General features: G+C 43.8%; 2 protein-coding genes across 2 annotated transcripts; both read left to right on the top strand.

Annotated features, from left to right (window-relative positions):
* Positions 1–3,142: 3,142 nt before the first annotated feature.
* On the top strand, positions 3,143–4,347 carry LOC106912433 (ciliary microtubule inner protein 1). The gene is made up of 4 exons (XM_014979256.2): positions 3,143–3,247; positions 3,406–3,487; positions 3,923–4,021; positions 4,094–4,347. The coding sequence occupies exons 1-4, from the start codon at positions 3,189–3,191 to the stop codon at positions 4,247–4,249; spliced, it is 396 nt and encodes a 131-aa protein (XP_014834742.2). The 5' UTR covers positions 3,143–3,188; the 3' UTR covers positions 4,250–4,347.
* Positions 4,348–5,130: 783 nt separating this feature from the next.
* Positions 5,131–19,169, top strand: chmp4ba (charged multivesicular body protein 4Ba). The gene is made up of 5 exons (XM_088005910.1): positions 5,131–5,484; positions 16,316–16,493; positions 16,583–16,697; positions 17,611–17,737; positions 17,820–19,169. Exons 1-5 carry the CDS (start codon positions 5,298–5,300, stop codon positions 17,882–17,884), a joined length of 672 nt encoding a protein of 223 aa, XP_087862036.1. The 5' UTR covers positions 5,131–5,297; the 3' UTR covers positions 17,885–19,169.
* Positions 19,170–19,215: the final 46 nt, after the last annotated feature.

Below are 19,215 nucleotides of genomic sequence, written 5' to 3'. Positions count from 1 at the left end.
CTCTGTGTTTGTTTCTGGTTCTGTTCATTGTCTTCAAAGTTTTCTTATTTAAAGATGAGAAAATGACTAAAATCTGAGCTACAAAATGCATTTCAACAGCATTTTCTAGGCAGCAGGAGGACTTTCACTTTCAAGTTAAACCACCTTCAAAATTTTTTACACCAATATTGAATATTGATAAGTCAAAACACAAAGTATTTACACCTCAAAAAATTTGACAATGTGTGAATCTTAAGCAGCATTAAGAACAAGATTGTTACATATTTTTGGAAATAAAAATTACTTTGGGTTATACTTAAGATGAAAATGCTTTTTTCAAAGAAAATTGTGCTGCTTACATATTATTTTATTTGGCAGATATGTTTCAACATTTTTTCAAGTTTATGTCACAAAGTATATGCATAGTAATTGATTTGTCAATATTTATTAGCCATTGTATGTAAATACTTTAAACAGCAATTTGAAGTCTGCTGTAAAATTCATGTTTAGTCAATGTGTGAATTTACTACATCAGAATCAAATAACTTATTATTCCTCCATGAGAAATTCTGATCATTAAGCTTAAATTTATTTTTCAAACTTTATTAATTTCTACAATATGCATTAATTAGCATAGCTTACAGAGTCTGATTATTATTACTATTATCCAGTTGCAACATTTGGCTTCCTGTTGCACCATGTCAGCCACTGTTCTGCGATATAAACATGGGCAAGGGTTGAATGTCATTTTGATTAAGTAAAAAGTCCTATTAACTATCAGTGATGTGTGATTAACCAGATGTGTCCTTGAACATAGTGACAGGTTCCACTGTAATAGTGACACTTTATAGTATATTCAATTGGCCATTTTGCTTGAATTAAACTCAATCAAAAATATTCAAAGTGTTAAATGGATAAATAACCAATTACCATTGAAATTTTATTTATAAACACGCATTATAAGTAACACGTTTTCCAAAAACTGTCATTGCCATCCCCCAAAACATCGGCACCAGTTGTGACAGCTCTGAAACATCCTGGACACCTAATGGCAGCTCTAGTGGAAGCCAGACTCAGCTGTTACAAAGGTGCTGAAACCAAAGGCATCCCTGATACCTGCTGTGTATTTGATTAATTCAAAGACGGAAGGAGTCGGCTGGATTATTCAGATGAACTTTAGTGAATAAATAGGATGAACGGATCATACATGATATACAAAACGTGTAGGAATTCAGCTAACATAAGTATTTCTGCGAAAAAAAACTCTTATTAAATTCTGTCTTCTTCGTCTGTCTTTAAGTTCTTCTTCTACTAGTAATAAAGCATCATGGGATATGTAGTCCATTTGCCTAAGTCAGTGGCAACACTGACAGCTAGACCCGAAAACAGTGGCACTTGTGCCACCGGAAGTGCCATTAGTAGGTGCGGTGTCACAATTTGCGTTCGGCCCTGCTGTGCAAATAACTTAAAAATGTCAGAATTCATTCATAATATATTCCAATGCGTTTCAGATGTTGGTAAACTGCCGACCATCGTGGTTCTTCCTGCTCCTCTGAGTTGCAGGACGTCTCCTCAGTGTCCGTCTTCCTGCCTGCTGGTCGGTGTTCACCTTCAGGACGTCCAGAGACCTTCACCTTTCTGGAGCAGGAATCACATGAGCTCAATAAGCTGATCAAACATTTATGATTTAAAAAAAGTGTCTGGTCTTACAGAGTTGAAGTGCAGTAACAATCTGTAGTTTTTAACTTCTCAATACGTTTAATTATGATTCACCTGATGTCCAAGTTAGACTGAGAACAAATAAAGCTTTATTCCTTCTAATGGGTCTAGTTTTAATCAAACCTTCATGATTTCACATTTTGGACACTAAGAATTAAAAGTTTAAACTCAGTCTTATTGCTAATTAAGGTTCCAGGTTTTGGACACATTTTCTCTTACAATGAAGATTCTCCAGGCAGACAGCTGAACGGCGAGTGGATAGAATGATGTAGAAATGAACAAACATGATTTGTATTTTTGGCTCAGCCACCCTGATTATGTCAAAATGTTTGGTTTTCTGAATAATGTATTCAGTTTTGTAAGCCTTCATTGGTAATCTACAATGCTAAGTGTCAATGACATATTTCTATAATGTTATTTTCACTGTCTAAAGCTCCACATTTTGGGAGGATTGTATTAGGACCTTGATATAAACTACAGTATGAACAATAATGTGGGGAGTGAGCAGAAATAAAGAGACAGACACAACTTTTATTTTTCTGTTTGTCTGAACTGGAGCTCTGCCACCGCAGCTGGAAGCTGCTTCCTCCTGAAGGAGATCCAGGTGTTCTGACGGTTCTCCATCATGTCAGCCATGTTGCTCTTCTGTTCCCTGGGAAAAGTAATCAGATGTTACAGCTTATAGCACATAAATGTAGATAAATAACACAGAGTTACTAATGTGGAAGTTACACAGAATGAAACACCACTATCGTTTTCTTCAGCTGTTACCGTTTGGAAACTACCGCAATCATTTCAGTTAAATCTAAACTTGGCAACTTTTTCTTTTTTCGACCGTAATAAATGTGATATTCAATTGACCTGTTATGCAGATTCCTGCATTAAACCTAAAGTAACATGTAGGCAATTTGGAACCCAGTGTTCTTATTTTAAAACGCTGATGATTTTATATAATATTGTACATATGGTTAAGTTTAAAAACTAGGATATTTTAATTTTATTTTCCTAACAGAGTTTACATGAGTTTATTTATTTTTTCACATTTCATGGAATATATTACTGTAACCCAGCATGCTAGTGGTAGCCTAGATGCTATCATTAGTATTTTAGCTAGTTTTAGCTTTTTAGCTAATTTTGGCTTTTACCTGGGTTTTTCACACTGCATGGACTATTTCTTGCATTTCTGCAAGTCTTCAGCAGGTGGCTTCAGACGCTTTTACCATTTTCACCAAAAGCATTCAGCATTCACACTTGCATTTTCATAGGAAATGCACACTTTCTAGTTAATCTCTGTATTTGTGCTGAAGTGTTTCATTTTTTCAGTAATGCTCTTTGCTACAGGCATTTATGTTTCTGAGAAACAGGAAGTTGTGGTTTCCATTTCCTGTCCAGCAGCTTTTCTTTTATCGTTGACCTTCCCTCTCTGACAGCTGATACACCTGATCCTGTATCCATGGCAACAGTAAACAGCATTCCTCACAGCGGCTCTGATGGAAAATTCACAGCAAACATCTGAACCCATCAACTTTGTTCATCAGGATGAAATCTGGTGAATATTAAGATCATTTTATTCTGAAAAGCTTCATTTTATCTTGTTTGGAAAAAGAAGAATACAGAAAAGATGGTTTAACTTCAGTCCAAAAAATTCTTTACTTTTGAAGATGTTGAGTTAATGAATTTTAATTTTCTCTTGTGAATTTTTCTCAGGAAGGCTCATATAAAAATTGAGAAGGATTCTGGAGAATCGTGGAGTAAAAACTGGGGCTTCCTGTCTGAAGCCTATAAGGAGGTAAACGTCTGTTTCATTCACTACATTAATAAAAACCGGATTATTCTCGCCTCTACATGAAAATCCATCGCTTAGAAAACTGCAGGCCCCAGATTATAAATCCAGATGGTTTTCATGTTAAAATACTTTAACAACCAAATTAAATGTCGTTCTGATCAGAGAGGTGTTGCTGACGTCAGGAAGGCTCTGCTGTAGCAGTCTGATTGCAGCGGAACTGCAGAAGCCTCTGAACACTCTGTTGGTGGAAACTGAGGCTGCTCCAGGGTTAGAGTTTCATAAAAATCTGTCTGAGCAGCTAAACAATGGTGACAACTGGTTCTGGTTCTGGTTCTGGTTCTGGTTCTGGTTCTGCCGCCTCAGCAGACTAAAAACTCCAGACTTTTCTTTCTTTATGTTCAGATCAAAATGGCCGCTGGTGTTTCTGCTCTGTTTCAGTACGAGATGAAGAGTGTGAAGCTGAAGACGGGACTGAAAACAGAGGTCCACCCTGAGCTGACGATTCGACCTTTGACCCCTCCACAAAAACACATCCAGGTGAGGCTCAGCCAGCATCTCTGGTCCTGCTCTGCTGTCTATCTGTGCTCCACCTGTCCATCCCTCGTCCAGGTCGGCTCTTCCTCTGCCGTCCCTCTGACCTCTCAGCGTTTCATTGGATGGCATTCTGGATCATCGTGCCCCCACCTGGAAAAGTACGGTGCAATGCATCATGGGAGGCGTAGTTTTCTGAAGGATTTGGGTTGGTCTCTAGATGCTTGCAGCTGAGTCTGTTACAGTAAATAATAATAATAACAATAACTTAGGATGTTGGTGAATCCGTGTATGGCAGGCAATTAAAAACATACTTTCAAACAATAATTCAATCTGATTGCATTTTGTTGATTTATTTACACCGTTTTACTAATTAATGGCTGAACTCTGTAACATGATTATTATTTTCAAACCACTTATTGTGAACATGAAAGCCTGACAGGAATGCATAGCATACAGTCTTTCAAAATAAAACCATATTTTAGTTATCACCGATGAGATTTAGTGTGCTTATTACTAATGAATTATTATATTATCCAAATATCTAGCTGGCAACCAAAGTATTTAGTTAGGCTACACATTCAATTTGAAAATTAAATGTTTTAAGAAAATATTTAGTTTACAGAAATATTTTGCAAGCTAAATATCTATTTTGTAAACTCAATATTTAGCTTGTGAAGTAAATGTTTAATTTGAAACTGAGCTGTAAATGTATGAACAAACATAAAAAACCTTTTTCTGATCTGCTAGGCTAATTAAACCAAACATGTTGCTCTTAATTTTACTGTATAACTTTGCATCCCATCGCAATTAGCCTCTTTGCTTAATCCTTTCTTCTCTCAAGTAATTACTTGAACAGCTACTTGTGAAGGAAAAGTATTTTGACTTCAATGGGCTGTAAGTTTTGGATATTTAACTCCTCTGGATTTTAAGATCAAAGCTTTTTGGAGAGATGCTTTAAATATTTTCTACAGTCTCACATATTTGAGTTTCCAGTTTGAACAGAAGTGCTTCAATAAATAGATTTGCTCAATGATGTATGAAGATGCTGATCATGGCGGCCGGAATCCCCCTCTCGTCTTCCGGCTATGAGTCACGGCGCTTACGTAATGACATCACGAGGCCTGTGAGCGAAAAGCGGAAGAAGGGAGTGAAACAACACCAGCGGCAGTTAGGACGTTTAGGAGATTCTTGTTAGCATTTCACCGGTTCGCTCTCAAAGTTCCGCTGGGTTGTGTGTCTTCACAGCCGAACAGGCGCATTTTAATCTGAATCACACAAAATGTCGCTGTTTGGTAAGATATTCGGCACCGGAGGAGGGAAGGGAGGGAAGGGACCGACTCCCCAGGAGGCGATCCAGAAACTCCGGGAAACAGAGGAGATGTTGGCCAAAAAACAAGAGTTTCTGGAGAAGAAGATCGACCATGAGCTGCTGACGGCGAAAAAGAACGGCACGAAAAACAAACGAGGTGAGATAAATCTCCCTGGGTTACCCCCTTAGTTAGTTAGTTAGTTAGTTAGTTAGTTAGTTGATTGGTTCGCCCGCAGACTAACCTCCAGAAGGAGAATGGGAGCTGGCACTTAATTTTTAAATAATTTGTTCATGAGCAGGGGAGCTTCCGTTGAGGGTTTTAGTTTAAGCTGAAATGAACCGGAACACTTAAAACAATTCATTAAAAGATTAAAAGAAAGTGTTAAAGCGATCAAAACTCAAGCTTAAACTGTAAAAAAATAAATAATTGTCCAGAGCCCACCTCACTATAAGCCGCACGCACAAAGTTTTTTTTTATCGGGGCAGTCACCCCCAAACTGGAGCAGCGGCTAAAACAGATCCCAGGAACTTCAGACATCTCAGTCCAGAAATGTGGACTCTGGTAGAGGACCGAGCTCAGAGAAGAGAGACCACCCGCGGAGAGTGAGAAGGACATTTTTTATATTAGAGGTTTTTTCCTGCCGATTCCGATCACTCATGAGGGCCGATCACCGATACCGATCACATAATTATTATTTTTTTAATCATAGCCACTACCGGTTACATTATGTGGAAAAAGGAACCATGAATTCACCTTAATTTAGACAAAAACTTGTTTTTAATAACTTTTTCCAAGAAAAAAACAAAACAGGCATTGTGCAAATTGTACTGCTATAGTAATACCATCTTTAACAGACTGATAACATATGAAGGCTCTGAAGAGGCTAAATAATGCAGAGCCAAATTAAAACCTCTCAACATTGCCAAAAACTCAAGTATAAAACTTAACATTCAAAGGCAAAAACAGGATCCATTACAATAAACAATCCAGAATTACTGAATGAAAACTTCCTGTTAGCATGGCGGCTAGCTGGTTACTGCTAGCTCTGATTGGCTGTTTCTGGCTGAGCGGAGTAATTATGCAGATCAGGGAGGAGATTCAGAGATTATCTGTCTCATGTTAGGACAGCAAAGTTTTAATACGTGTGTAAAATGTATTTTTTAAGTTAGATGCTGCAGCTTTAAGCAGGTTCGGTGTGAGAGTCACCACCAGGTGGAGCAGAAGCGAAGCTCCGTCTGTCAGATATTACTACCTGTAGCGTAGCAGCGGTTCAACAGGAGAGCAGAACCAGAGTCTTACATCGCAGCTCGAAGATTTAAATAATTTTCCAGGTTATTTGTGTAGCTTTCTGACCGTCATGCTAATCCGGTGAGTGTTTGTAGCTGTGCGCTGCTTTACCTGCTGTCTGATCCTCCGTATGTCTGATTTACTGCAGTGAGCCTCGATGTAGCCAAACTCCGTCATTGATTTTATGTCATATTAGCTTCGCTGTGTTGATGCATTTTGACCTGCTTCAATTTTCCGCCGCAACACGCAAACTTCCCCTTTCACTCAGTGCCTTATAGTTCCACATCGCTTAGGATTTGTTGCTGCGTTTGTGCAGAGTGAAGGAAAGAGGAGACCAGCTGCACAGGCAGGCTGGAAATGAGATGCAGGTGATCAGTTTGTATGATCGGCGGTCTCTTGTTGCCGATCACAACAGAGCTTTTTATATATATATATATAATTCCCTTCTCACCCTCCGCAGTCTCTCTCTCTCTCTCTCTCTCTCTCTCTCTCTCTCTCTCTCTCTCTCTCTTTCATCCTCTGAGCTCGGGTCCTCTACCAGAGGCCTGGCAGCTTGAGGTTCTCCTCCAGTATCTTGGCTGTGCCTAGAACTGCACATTTCTGGACTGAGATGTCTGATGTTGTTCCTGGGATCTGTTTGAGCCACTGCTCCAGTTTGGGGGTGACTGCCCCGAGGGCCCCGATGACCACAGGCACCACTGTGGTCTTCACCTTCCAGGCCTTCTCCAGTTCCTCTCTGAGGCCCTGGTATTTCTCCAGTTTCTCCTTTTTCCTGATGTTGTGGTCACTTGGTATTGCTACATCCACCACAACGGCTTTCCTCTGTTCTTTATCCACCACCACAATGTCCGGTTGGTTCGCCATTACCATCTTGTCTGTCTGGATCTGGAAGTCCCACAGGATCTTAGCTCGGTCATTCTCCACCACCTTTGGGGGTGTTCCCCATTTTGACCTCGGGGCTTCCAGTCCATATTCGGCACAGATGTTCCTGTACACTATGCCCGCCACTTGGTTATGTCGTTCCATGTACGCTTTCCCTGCCAGCATCTTGCACCCTGCTGTTATGTGCTGGACTGTCTCAGAGGCCTCCTTGCACAACCTACACCTTGGGTCTTGTCTGGTGTGGTAGATCTGAGCCTCTATTGCTCTGGTGTTTAGTGCCTGTTCCTGGGCGGCCAGGATGAGGGCCTCTGTGCTGTCCTTGAGTCCAGCTTTCTCCAGCCATTGGTAGGATTTCCTGATATCAGCCACTTCAGTTATTTGTCGGTGGTACATCCCATGTAGGGGCTTGTCTTCCCATGATGGTTCCTCCAGCACCTCGTCCTCTGTTCCCCATTGTCTGAGACATTCGCTGAGCACATCGTTCATTGAGGCTTTGTCCTTGATGTATTTATGGATCTTGGATGTTTCATCCTGGACAGTGGCTCTCACACTCACTAGTCCTCTGCCTCCTTCCTTACGGCTTGTGTACAGTCTCAGGGTGCTGGATTTGGGGTGGAACCCTCCATGGATGGTTAGTAGCTTCCGAGTCTTAACGTCCGTGGCCTTTATCTCTTCCATTGGCCAGCTAATTATTCCGGCAGGGTATCTGATTACTGGTAAGGCATAGCTGTTTATTGCACGGATCTTGTTCTTGCCATTGAGCTGGCTTCTCAGGACTTGCCTTATTCGTTGGAGGTATTTGGCTGTGGCTCCTTTCCTTGTGACCTCATCGAGGTTGCCATTTGCTTGTGGTATTCCCAGGTACTTGTAGCTGTGCTCTATGTCTGCTATTGTTCCTTCTGGGAGTGAGACCCCTTCTGTGCGGACGACCTTCCCTCTCTTTGTAACCATCCGGCCACACTTCTCTAGTCCGAATGACATCCCAATGTCAGTGCTGTAGATCCTGGTGGTGTGGATCAGTGAGTCGATGTCTCGCTCGCTCTTGGCGTACAGCTTGATGTCATCCATGTAGAGGAGGTGACTGATGGTGGCCCCGTTCTTGAGTCGGTATCCGTAGCCAGTCCACTGGCTGCAATGTTGACACCTTGAGATGCCCGAGACCTAAATTGTGATCATGGCATGGAGTCATCCCAGTTTTCCATGTCTGGCATATAACCATTCATTTTATCTTTTAAACTGGTTCTATTGATCCTGTGTCCAGACAGAGGGATGATCAGCAGCCCAGCATCATGACCTGTTTGTTCTGAAGATCCTGCAGCTTCATCTTCCCAACATGGCGCCTCCTCACCCTGACAGGAGGAACCACTGAGCTCTGTTAGATTAAAGCTCATCTTCTGAAGTTGGGATATTTTTCCTCCAGCAGGTTCCAGAGGAATCACCTCAAACCAGATGTTGGACTGGATTTTATTTCACTGTTATTTGTGAATGTTAGAGCCTCATTTTCAACAGTTTAGCTATAAAGGTTGAAAAAGGTTATTATTTTGGAGAAAATCTCATTAACATCAATATTTCCACTAAATAAGAGGCAAAAAAAGTAGTTTGATAAAGGAAAAGCCTCTCAGACTCTGAGCTCAAAGTGAGATGCCCAAACTACCCATCCATCCATTTTCTATACACCCTTGTCCCCAGTGGGGTCGGGAAGGGTGCTGGTGTCTATCTATAGCGAAATGCCCAAACTATTTTTTTTAAATATTAGACAGTTTAATTTCACATAATTATCGCAGTAGAAGCCATTTGTCTATTAAATACTTTATGAAACATATTTACTGTGTTTGATGTTTGTTGTAAATGACATATACTCACAAACAAACGAGGTAATTAGTCCAAGTTTGTCGTTTATTGAACATTCAGAAACTACAGCAGGTGTGATGAGCCACAGCAAAGGTAAAACAACCCGAACAGGTGATCAACTCTAAATCAGTGTTTTTCAACCTTTTTTGAGCCAAGGTAATTGTTTTAATTGAAAAAATCTGGAGGCACACCACCAACCAAAAATGTAAACAAAGATACTCTGTAGCCGCCTTTATATAAAGTCATTCTTATCAAAGTGTCTTGAATAGGAATCAAATAAACACAAAAATGTATATTTATCATATTTTACATTTCTTATTTCAAATTGCAGGTAACATGTCCACTTAAAAAATACACCTGAACACCTGAACAGCCACAACACTGTGGTGTTAAATTTAAAGAAGTTGTAGAAAACTTCAAAGTGTTTTACAAACTATTTCACAAGCATTGTTATAGCCGGAATACAGAAAATAATAATTATTCTGAAAGAAGCAATAATATTTGGGAAAGATTTCACTGTTACATTATGAAGATCTGCATGTACAAAATGTCAATATCTGTATATTTTACCCATCTAGTGTGAAACCTGTGCATGATTGGATGAAAACAGCTGATTTCCTGGCAGAAATTGAAGACAGACAAAGCTCTTCCTCAACAGCTCTCAGTCTCTCTGGTTTCAGTTTTTATAGTATCCAGGCTTGAGAAGCTCACTTCACACAGACATGTTGTGGGAAATGGACCCATGTTCTTTCCAACTACTGCTGAGCTTCACTGTCTTTTCCATCACTGTCGTCAGTCTTGCTAGATACGATGTTCTCACCGCTACCTGGAACGTTCATGCATCACTAATTCTCTTGTTTTAATGTAAAATGCTCTGTACCTACTGCCATCTAGTGGTAAGAAAATTACATGATTACGCCGCTAGCCACTACTACAGCAGAGACACTCAAAGATGGCATCATTTGCAGATAATTAATTGATTTTTCAAAAAATCTTTTAAGACCAATTACTGTATTTTCCAGACTATAGAGCGCACAATACTATGAGCCGCACCTTCAAATAAAACAAACAAACAAACAAAAAACAAAAACAAAACAACAACAAAAAACTGGAAACTGCATCGGGCTGCAGGCCGCTGGTATCTCTGCCGCTCTCGGTTTCCCATAAGGACCCAGCAGAGGGCTGCGTCCTAATAACTGCTGGATATGACGCAGGTCTCCGTCTCCAAATCCGGTTTCGTTCACACCGACCTAAAGTGCAGCGGCTTTATTTCCCTCCTGTAGTGGCAGATCGACAGTCCTCAACTTAAAAGCTGCTTCATATGAGTTTGAAAACATTTCTCATTCGTGCCTGCTGCTAGCATGTGGTTGTTCTAAATGAATATTAATGCGTTCTTCTTTGATTTCCAAGTTTGACTTCCAATGATTCACTTCCTGCTAGAGAGCCCCCTGGTGGTTGAAGAAAAATACACAGAAAAACCACACCGGGCTACAATCCTCATGGTTCAAAGCTTAGGAAAAAGTAGCAGCTTATAGTCCCAAAAATAGGGTATGTGGTTTATTTAATTCATTTCATAAATACTTTATTTGACCCAAAAGTAAATTAATAATCATTTGCATCTGTTGGTGACGGAGGGAAGGATCTCCAGTAGCAGTCGGTCTCAAAACAAAACCAAAGAAGCCTCTGACTGAAGTCTGTTGCTGTCTGACAGCCATAGCATGCTAACAGCTCTGTATGTCTTCCTGTGACATCATCAGTTGCTAATCCACCTCCTTTGCTTTTGCTGCTGCTGTTTTAAGACCGTCAGGTCAGCAGAGAGACGCTGAAGTTCTGATCGATCTGCTGCAGCTGTGAAGCTTTTGTTTCAACTCCTCTGGGATTTGGGGTCAGAGTTCAAGCGTTATCCGACCTTTGAGTTGCTGATCAGATGCTCACCATGTTCATGGTTGTTTATGACATTTTTATTATTCATTTCCACTTTGTCATTCTCTGGGCTCTCATTGCTTTGCTTGGTTAATAAATTGATAGTGGTTCTCATATAGGCAGTTTTCACTTCATCTTTGGTGGCATATTTACTTCCAAACATAAACCTGATGATCAGGATTGTTTTCTGCTTCCAACTGTGGCAGGATAGAGGAGAGCTAACATACCAAACCTGTTCTGATCACATCAGGCATGATGACTCCTCTGCCTTCACCTCACTCACCTGTTGCAACCATGCAATGACACTAAAGAGGAAGAAGACTCGACACGACGTTTATGCAAACTGTCGGGGCCTGATGAGCTAAGCTTCTTTATCCCGGCTGAAAACAATCTGAATCTTCTTCACTTTGCTTTGAAATAAAAGCGACTCGTTCCCAGAAAGGATCAGCAGAGAGAAAGTGACCTGGACTCAGTGCCGTAATCTCATAAAGAGTCACATAGTCATTTCAGATCATGTCTGGATGCTGAAATAATTGAATCAAACTGGGACTGAGAGCCGCCATGAGGCTCCCAGTGGATCCACACAGACATGTAGGAACCTAAATATAAATATCATCAGATCAGTAAGCTGTGACTAATGTGTGGTTGGGAAGCTCAGGCGTATTTAAACCTGTTGTTTTGTTGCATCTGAGACGTGTCCTGAAGGTCAGAGGTCACAGATTCAGGTAGAAGCAGAGTTTGGTTTGAAGAAGGTTTTCACCGAGGACGTTTTCTACTCGCATTCTCATTTCTCTTTCACTACAGATCCATAAAAACCAGTCAACCTTGGAAGCTTAAATTTTAGATCAAATTACAAAAACTATTTTTATTTTTTTTATTTTTATAAGTTTAACAACAATATTTTATTGAAACAAAGTAGTGTGATTTCTGTAGAAATAGTAAATTTGAAACAAAGTTTTTCAGGTTGTTTTCAGCTGTAGCTCACTGGCTTCATTTTAAGCTTACTGCATTGCTCTGCCTCTTACTAAAAGTCAGGTGATGTTTGCACTCCTAACGTAATAAAAGCAAAAACATGGCTGATGACAGATGAATGCTTTGTGTCGTATTTTTTAATTTTCCTTTTTTAGATTTTCTGTATATATTTTTTAAAGCTTCACATCAGTGAAAATTGCACTCTGACCTTTTGTTTCAAACCTCTGGAAGAGCCTGACTTATTGAGGACCGTCTGAAATCATTCCCTGGGCTGCAAATGGCCCCCGGACCACACTTTGGACACCCATACAAACAGCTTTTTGTCGAGAAATGTTTGGGGTTTTTCTAGAAATGGTCCAAAAGTATTACACACGCAGTAATGTATTTGTATAGCTTGTGAGTATTTAAGATTTGACCATATTTCCATTTATTCGGGATCCAGTTTCTGAACTTTGACCCTTTCTGACTCCTGACCAAACCCCAGAATCTCTAAAAAAAAAAACCCAGAATGAATCAAACACTTTTGAGGAAATGAAACGTCTTGCTTTTAAATAAAAATGAAACGGTTTGGTTAACATTACTAATTCTTGACATGTTCTACCTGCAATATATCTGAGAGCCCAGACAGACGTGAAAGGGTTAATTCACCCCTTCACAAAATAAGAATGAGTGAACTTGGAGACTAAATGTTTTAATGATTAAAAGGCAAAATGCCCTCCAGCAGGCGGCCTGGTGATGAAATGAGGCAAACAGGTTTTATTCCTCTGGGCTCAGATAGATGGACAGGTGGACAGATGGACAGGTGGACAGTGGACAGATGGACAGTGGACAGATGGACAGTGGACAGGTGGACAGTGGACAGGTGGACAGGTGGACAGTGGACAGATGGACAGTGGACAGATGGACAGGTGGACAGATGGACAGTGGACAGATGGACAGTGGACAGGTGGACAGTGGACAGATGGACAGGTGGACAGATGGACAGTGGACAGATGGACAGGTGGACAGGTGGACAGTGGACAGGTGGACAGTGGACAGATGGACAGTGGACAGATGGACAGTGGACAGGTGGACAGTGGACAGATGGACAGGTGGACAGATGGACAGTGGACAGGTGGACAGTGGACAGTGGACAGGTGGACAGTGGACAGGTGGACAGTGGACAGGTGGACAGATGGACAGTGGACAGGTGGACAGGTGGACAGATGGACAGTGGACAGATGGACAGGTGGACAGATGGACAGTGGACAGGTGGACAGTGGACAGATGGACAGTGGACAGATGGACAGTGGACAAGTGGACAGGTGGACAAGTGGACAGGTGGACAGATGGACAGTGGACAGGTGGACAGGTGGACAGTGGACAGGTGGACAGGTGGACAGTGGACAGGTGGACAGATGGACAGGTGGACAGTGGACAGGTGGACAGATGGACAGGTGGACAAGTGGACAGATGGACAGGTGGACAGTGGACAGGTGGACAGATGGACAGGTGGACAGTGGACAGATGCACAGTGGACAAGTGGACAGGTGGACAGTGGACAAGTGGACAGATGGACAGTGGACAGGTGGACAGATGGACAGATGGACAGTGGACAAGTGGACAGGTGGACAGATGGACAGTGGACAGGTGGACAAGTGGACAGATGGACAGTGGACAGATGGACAGGTGGACAGATGGACAGTGGACAAGTGGACAGATGGACAGGTGGACAGTGGACGGATGGACAGTGGACAGGTGGACAGTGGACAGATGGACAGTGGACAAGTGGACAGATGGACAGTGGACAGGTGGACAGTGGACAGATGGACAGATGGACAGTGGACCGATGGACAGGTGGACAGATGGACAGTGGACAAGTGGACAGGTGGACAGTGGACAGGTGGACAGATGGACAGGTGGACAGATGGACAGTGGACAGGTGGACAGTGGACAGATGGACAGTGGACAGATGGACAGATGGACAGTGGACAGGTGGACAGTGGACAGGTGGACAGATGGACAGTGGACAGGTGGACAGTGGACAGATGGACAGTGGACAGGTGGACAGTGGACAGATGGACAGGTGGACAGATGGACAGGTGGACAGGTGGACAGATGGACAGTGGACAGATGGACAGTGGACAGTGGACAGATGGACAGTGGACAGATGGACAGGTGGACAGATGGACAGTGGACAGGTGGACAAGTGGACAGGTGGACAGTGGACAGATGGACAGGTGGACAAGTGGACAGATGGACAGTGGACAGGTGGACAGTGGACAGATGGACAGTGGACAGATGGACAGTGGACAAGTGGACAGGTGGACAGTGGACAGGTGGACAGATGGACAGTGGACAGGTGGACAGTGGACAGATGGACAGTGGACAGGTGGACAGATGGACAGGTGGACAGGTGGACAGATGGACAGTGGACAGGTGGACAGATGGACAGGTGGACAGATGGACAGTGGACAGGTGGACAGTGGACAGATGGACAGGTGGACAGTGGACAGGTGGACAGATGGACAGATGGACAGGTGGACAGATGGACAGTGGACAGATGGACAGGTGGACAGTGGACAGATGGACAGTGGACAGGTGGACAGATGGACAGTGGACAGGTGGACAGTGGACAGATGGACAGTGGACAGGTGGACAGATGGACAGGTGGACAAGTGGACAGGTGGACAAGTGGACAGGTGGACAGATGGACAGATGGACAGTGGACAGATGGACAGGTGGACAGTGGACAGATGGACAGTGGACAGGTGGACAGATGGACAGGTGGACAGTGGACAGTGGACAGGTGGACAGATGGACAGTGGACAGATGGACAGGTGGACAGATGGACAGTGGACAGATGGACAGTGGACAGATGGACAGTGGACAGGTGGACAGGTGGACAGGTGGACAGTGGACAGATGGACAGGTGGACAGTGGACAGATGGACAGGTGGACAGTGGACAGTGGACAGATGGACAGATGGACAGGTGGACAGATGGACAGTGGACAGATGGACAGTGGACAGATGGACAGTGGACAGGTGGACAGATGGACAGTGGACAGGTGGACAGGTGGACAGATGGACAGTGGACAGGTGGACAAGTGGACAGATGGACAGGTGGACAGTGGACAGGTGGACAGTGGACAGATGGACAGATGGACAGGTGGACAGTGGACAGATGGACAGTGGACAGATGGACAGTTCTCCGTCCGACTTCTGGAGAAAACTTTGATTTCTTCAACCACATCTTGGTTTTACTCAGCAAGTCTTTCTTGTTTCATAGACCCTTTCATCTCCATGGCAACCATTCGGCTCCGAAACACCTGGAGGACCTAGCCTCGCCTTCAAAGCGCAGCTCCTCCCCCACTCAGCTCCTTTAGACTAGCCAGCAGCAATTAGCAAACACCTGATGAGCTCACTGTAGCAGCTGCTGCTCAGAGCTGCGCTGGTAAAAACGTTAAAGGGTTAATAGAGGAGCCATGTTGGGACGACTTCCTTCAGTTGGAGCTTCAGAGAGAGGCGGAGCTTCTTAAAGACACAGAGGCCCAATTAGCTAAAGCAGGAAGTCGCATTTCTTTGAAGTCATATTTGGTATATTCAGCATTTTTACAAGTAACATAGTCATAAAATGGCACTAAGTGCCTGGAAAATCCATGATATCGCCCTTTTAATGATTTAAAGACAGTTTTATGTCGAACATCAACATATTAAATTATTGATTAATAAATGTTAGGTGGTTCTGCTTGCTGTGTTTCTGAGGCTTTCCATCCTAAAACCGACATCATTAGTCATGAGACATTGGTCATTTTACTTCTTTAATATGAGAATGATTATTTTTAAATGTGGAACTGCTTCACAATATTTGTCTGTTTTGAAGCAGTTTTGAGTATCGGGCTGACTTCCTGTTTCCTGTTGCTGCTGATCAGCTGACCTAGCTGTGTTTCAGAAAGATTCGCTTCCTGTTTGGTCTAAATTCAAAAAGAGTCCCAGAAGAAAAGCTGATTATGCGTCAGGTTAATTTATCTCAGCTGATTGATGGGACAAGTTAATGGAGGTGTAATATTGAAGGTGACCTTTGACCCCCAGCGGCTCTCCAGGCCCTGAAGAGGAAAAAGCGCTATGAAAAGCAGCTGGCCCAGATTGACGGGACGTTGTCCACCATCGAGTTCCAACGGGAGGCGCTAGAGAACGCCAACACCAACACGGAGGTGCTGAAGAACATGGGCTTCGCTGCCAAAGCCATGAAGGCTGCACACGAGAACATGTAAGCTCTCTGTTCCGCTTCCTGTTGCTTTGAGCTTACTTCCTGTTGGTTTTCGTACAAACGCAATCTTTGTTCCCACCATCCGGCAGGGACATCGACAAGGTGGACGACCTGATGGCAGACATCACGGAGCAGCAGGAGCTGGCACAGGAGATCTCTGATGTCATCTCCAGACCGGTGGGCTTCGGGGAGGATTACGACGAGGTGAGACCCAATCAGAACCAGAGATCCAGTTCAGCTCTGACTTTATGTTCGCTCTTTAATTATTCTTCTTCAGACGCCGTCCCAATTTTCCACCACAAAACAAAGCGCTGCGGCAGCCATCTTTACTGCTTCAACAGAGTGATGCTAGGTGACGGCCATCTTTACTGCCTAAAGGAGCGCTGCGGTGGCCATCTTTACTACTTAAATGGAGCGATGCGGCGGCCATCTTTATTACCTAAAGGAGCGCTGCGGCAGCCATCTTTATTACCTAAAGGAGCGCTGTGGCGGCCATCTTTACTACCTAATGGAGCGCTATGGCGATCGTCTTTACTACTTAAAGGAGCGCTGTGGCGGCCATCTTTACTGCCTAAAGGAGCACTGTGGCGGCCATCTTTACTACTTAAAGGAGCGCTGCGGTGGCCATCTTTACTACTTAAATGGAGCGATGCGGCGGCCATCTTTATTACCTAAAGGAGCGCTGCGGCAGCCATCTTTATTACCTAAAGGAGCGCTGTGGCGGCCATCTTTACTACCTAATGGAGCGCTATGGCGATCGTCTTTACTACTTAAAGGAGCGCTGTGGCGGCCATCTTTACTGCCTAAAGGAGCACTGTGGCGGCCATCTTTACTACTTAAAGGAGCGCTGCGGTGGCCATCTTTACTACTTAAAGGAGCGCTGTGGCGGCCATCTTTACTACCTAAAGGAGCGCTGCGGCGGCCATCTTTACTACTTAAAGGAGCGCTGTGGCGGCCATCTTTACTGCCTAATGGAGCGCTGCGGTGGCCATCTTTACTGCCTAATGGAGCGCTGTGGCGGCCATATTTACTGCCTAATGGGGCGCTGTGGCGGCCATCTTTAATGCCTAATGGAGCGCTGTCCAGATTATAGCCTAATCCCCCCCTCTGTGTTCAGGATGAGCTGATGGCGGAGCTGGAGGAGCTGGAGCAGGAAGAACTGGATAAAAACCTGCTGGAGATCGAGGGAACAGAAGACGTGTCTCTGCCCAGCGTCCCGTCCACGTCGCTTCCCTCTCAGCCAGGTGAGACTTCCTGTTGAGACTTACCTGCTTTTGCGCTGGACGCTCTGCCTCACCTTTGACCTCTTCTCTGTTTCTGCTCCAGCCAAGAAGAAGGTGGAGGAAGACGAGGACGACATGGCCGACCTGGAGGCCTGGGCAGCCAACTAAGCGGGGTTTCCCTAGCAGAGCAGCAGGGGCTGTCAGCTGCTGATGCTGCTCTGCATCCCAGCTTCTCTTCCTGCTGAGCGACCTCTGACCTCTGTTCCCTCTGAGTGAAACAAAAAGTCCTCCCGGAGCCTGAGGCTACCGTGTTTGTGGAAATGGTTTGTGCGCGTGTGTGTGTGTGTGTGTGTGTGTGGTGTGTGTGCAGCAGCAGGACCAGGCTTGTTTTGCAGCAATGTGAAGCATCAACTCGTGTACAGAAAGTGGCGTGGCGTTGCTGCTCTCCATGTTCCTGTCAGTCTGCTGCACTGCAGAGATGATGAACCCGTTTCTGCTGAATGTCTTAGGAACGTCGGATCGGTACTGAACCATGATTCACATATTACTGAGGGAGCGTTTGCTCCTGTTGCACAGCTGGAGTTTAAGTTTTCATGAAACCTTCGCTGCTTCGCTTCAGCCACACCTTCAAGTCTTATTTTCCTTAAAGCAATTTGGAAGAAAACATGAAAAATTTTGCTTCCTTTCAAGAGTTTAAATAATCTAAAATTTCACACACATCTCTGAAACAGATATGTTGCATCAACCAACTGCTTAAATTTTCTCTGAATGTGAATTTAGCTTCAGTGATTTCATCAACAACCGGAATGTTCTGCAGGAAAAACACGCCGCGTTCTGCTCTGAGCTGCTGCTCTTCTCACTGAGTTAATCTCCTCAGATTGCTGAACGGTTTGGGATTAAATGAGACTGAGGTGAACTCCTGACGGAAGGTTTCGTGTTTCAGCTGTAAATTGATAAATTGATGTTTGATCCGTTTCTGATTGGCCTGCTGCTCTGCTGAATGAAACGTGCCTGACACCTCCTGCGCCTTGTGGTTTGCGGTTACCTAACGACTGGCGTTATGTGTAACTCTGCTCCAGCACTCACCGATGGACCCGATGGGTTCTGGTTCTGACTCGTTCTTCCTGCTGAAATCACCATGGAAACAAGCTTCTGCTCACTGCCGGGCTGCAGCCTCTCCTCCTGCTCGTCAGATCTAAACTTTGATAAAAGCGTTGCAGCTCTCCAAGCCGCTCTTTGTATTTATAAGTAAAAAGCTCCAACATATGCTGGGATTACTTTACCTCAGATGTCAACATGCTCTTCCCGACTGCGCTGGTTCTGGACTTTATGTGGTGCAAGCGGTTTCACTGTTGCTACAGCACAGGTAACCTGAATAAAGTTTGGATTCAATGACTTGTACGAATTGCTGATTTTCCAAATAAAAGAATTAGATTTTTATGCTTTTTCTCAATCAGCCATTGCTGGACCTTTTTTTCCAGTTTTTAAAATGTTCCTCC

This window comes from Poecilia mexicana, unplaced genomic scaffold (genome assembly GCF_051168715.1).
Source record: "Poecilia mexicana isolate PSO_F unplaced genomic scaffold, ASM5116871v1 scaffold_5, whole genome shotgun sequence".
Classification (NCBI taxonomy): domain Eukaryota; kingdom Metazoa; phylum Chordata; class Actinopteri; order Cyprinodontiformes; family Poeciliidae; genus Poecilia; species Poecilia mexicana.
Note: the sequence above shows the minus strand (reverse complement) of the source record. Positions and strands in the feature narration are given on the sequence as shown.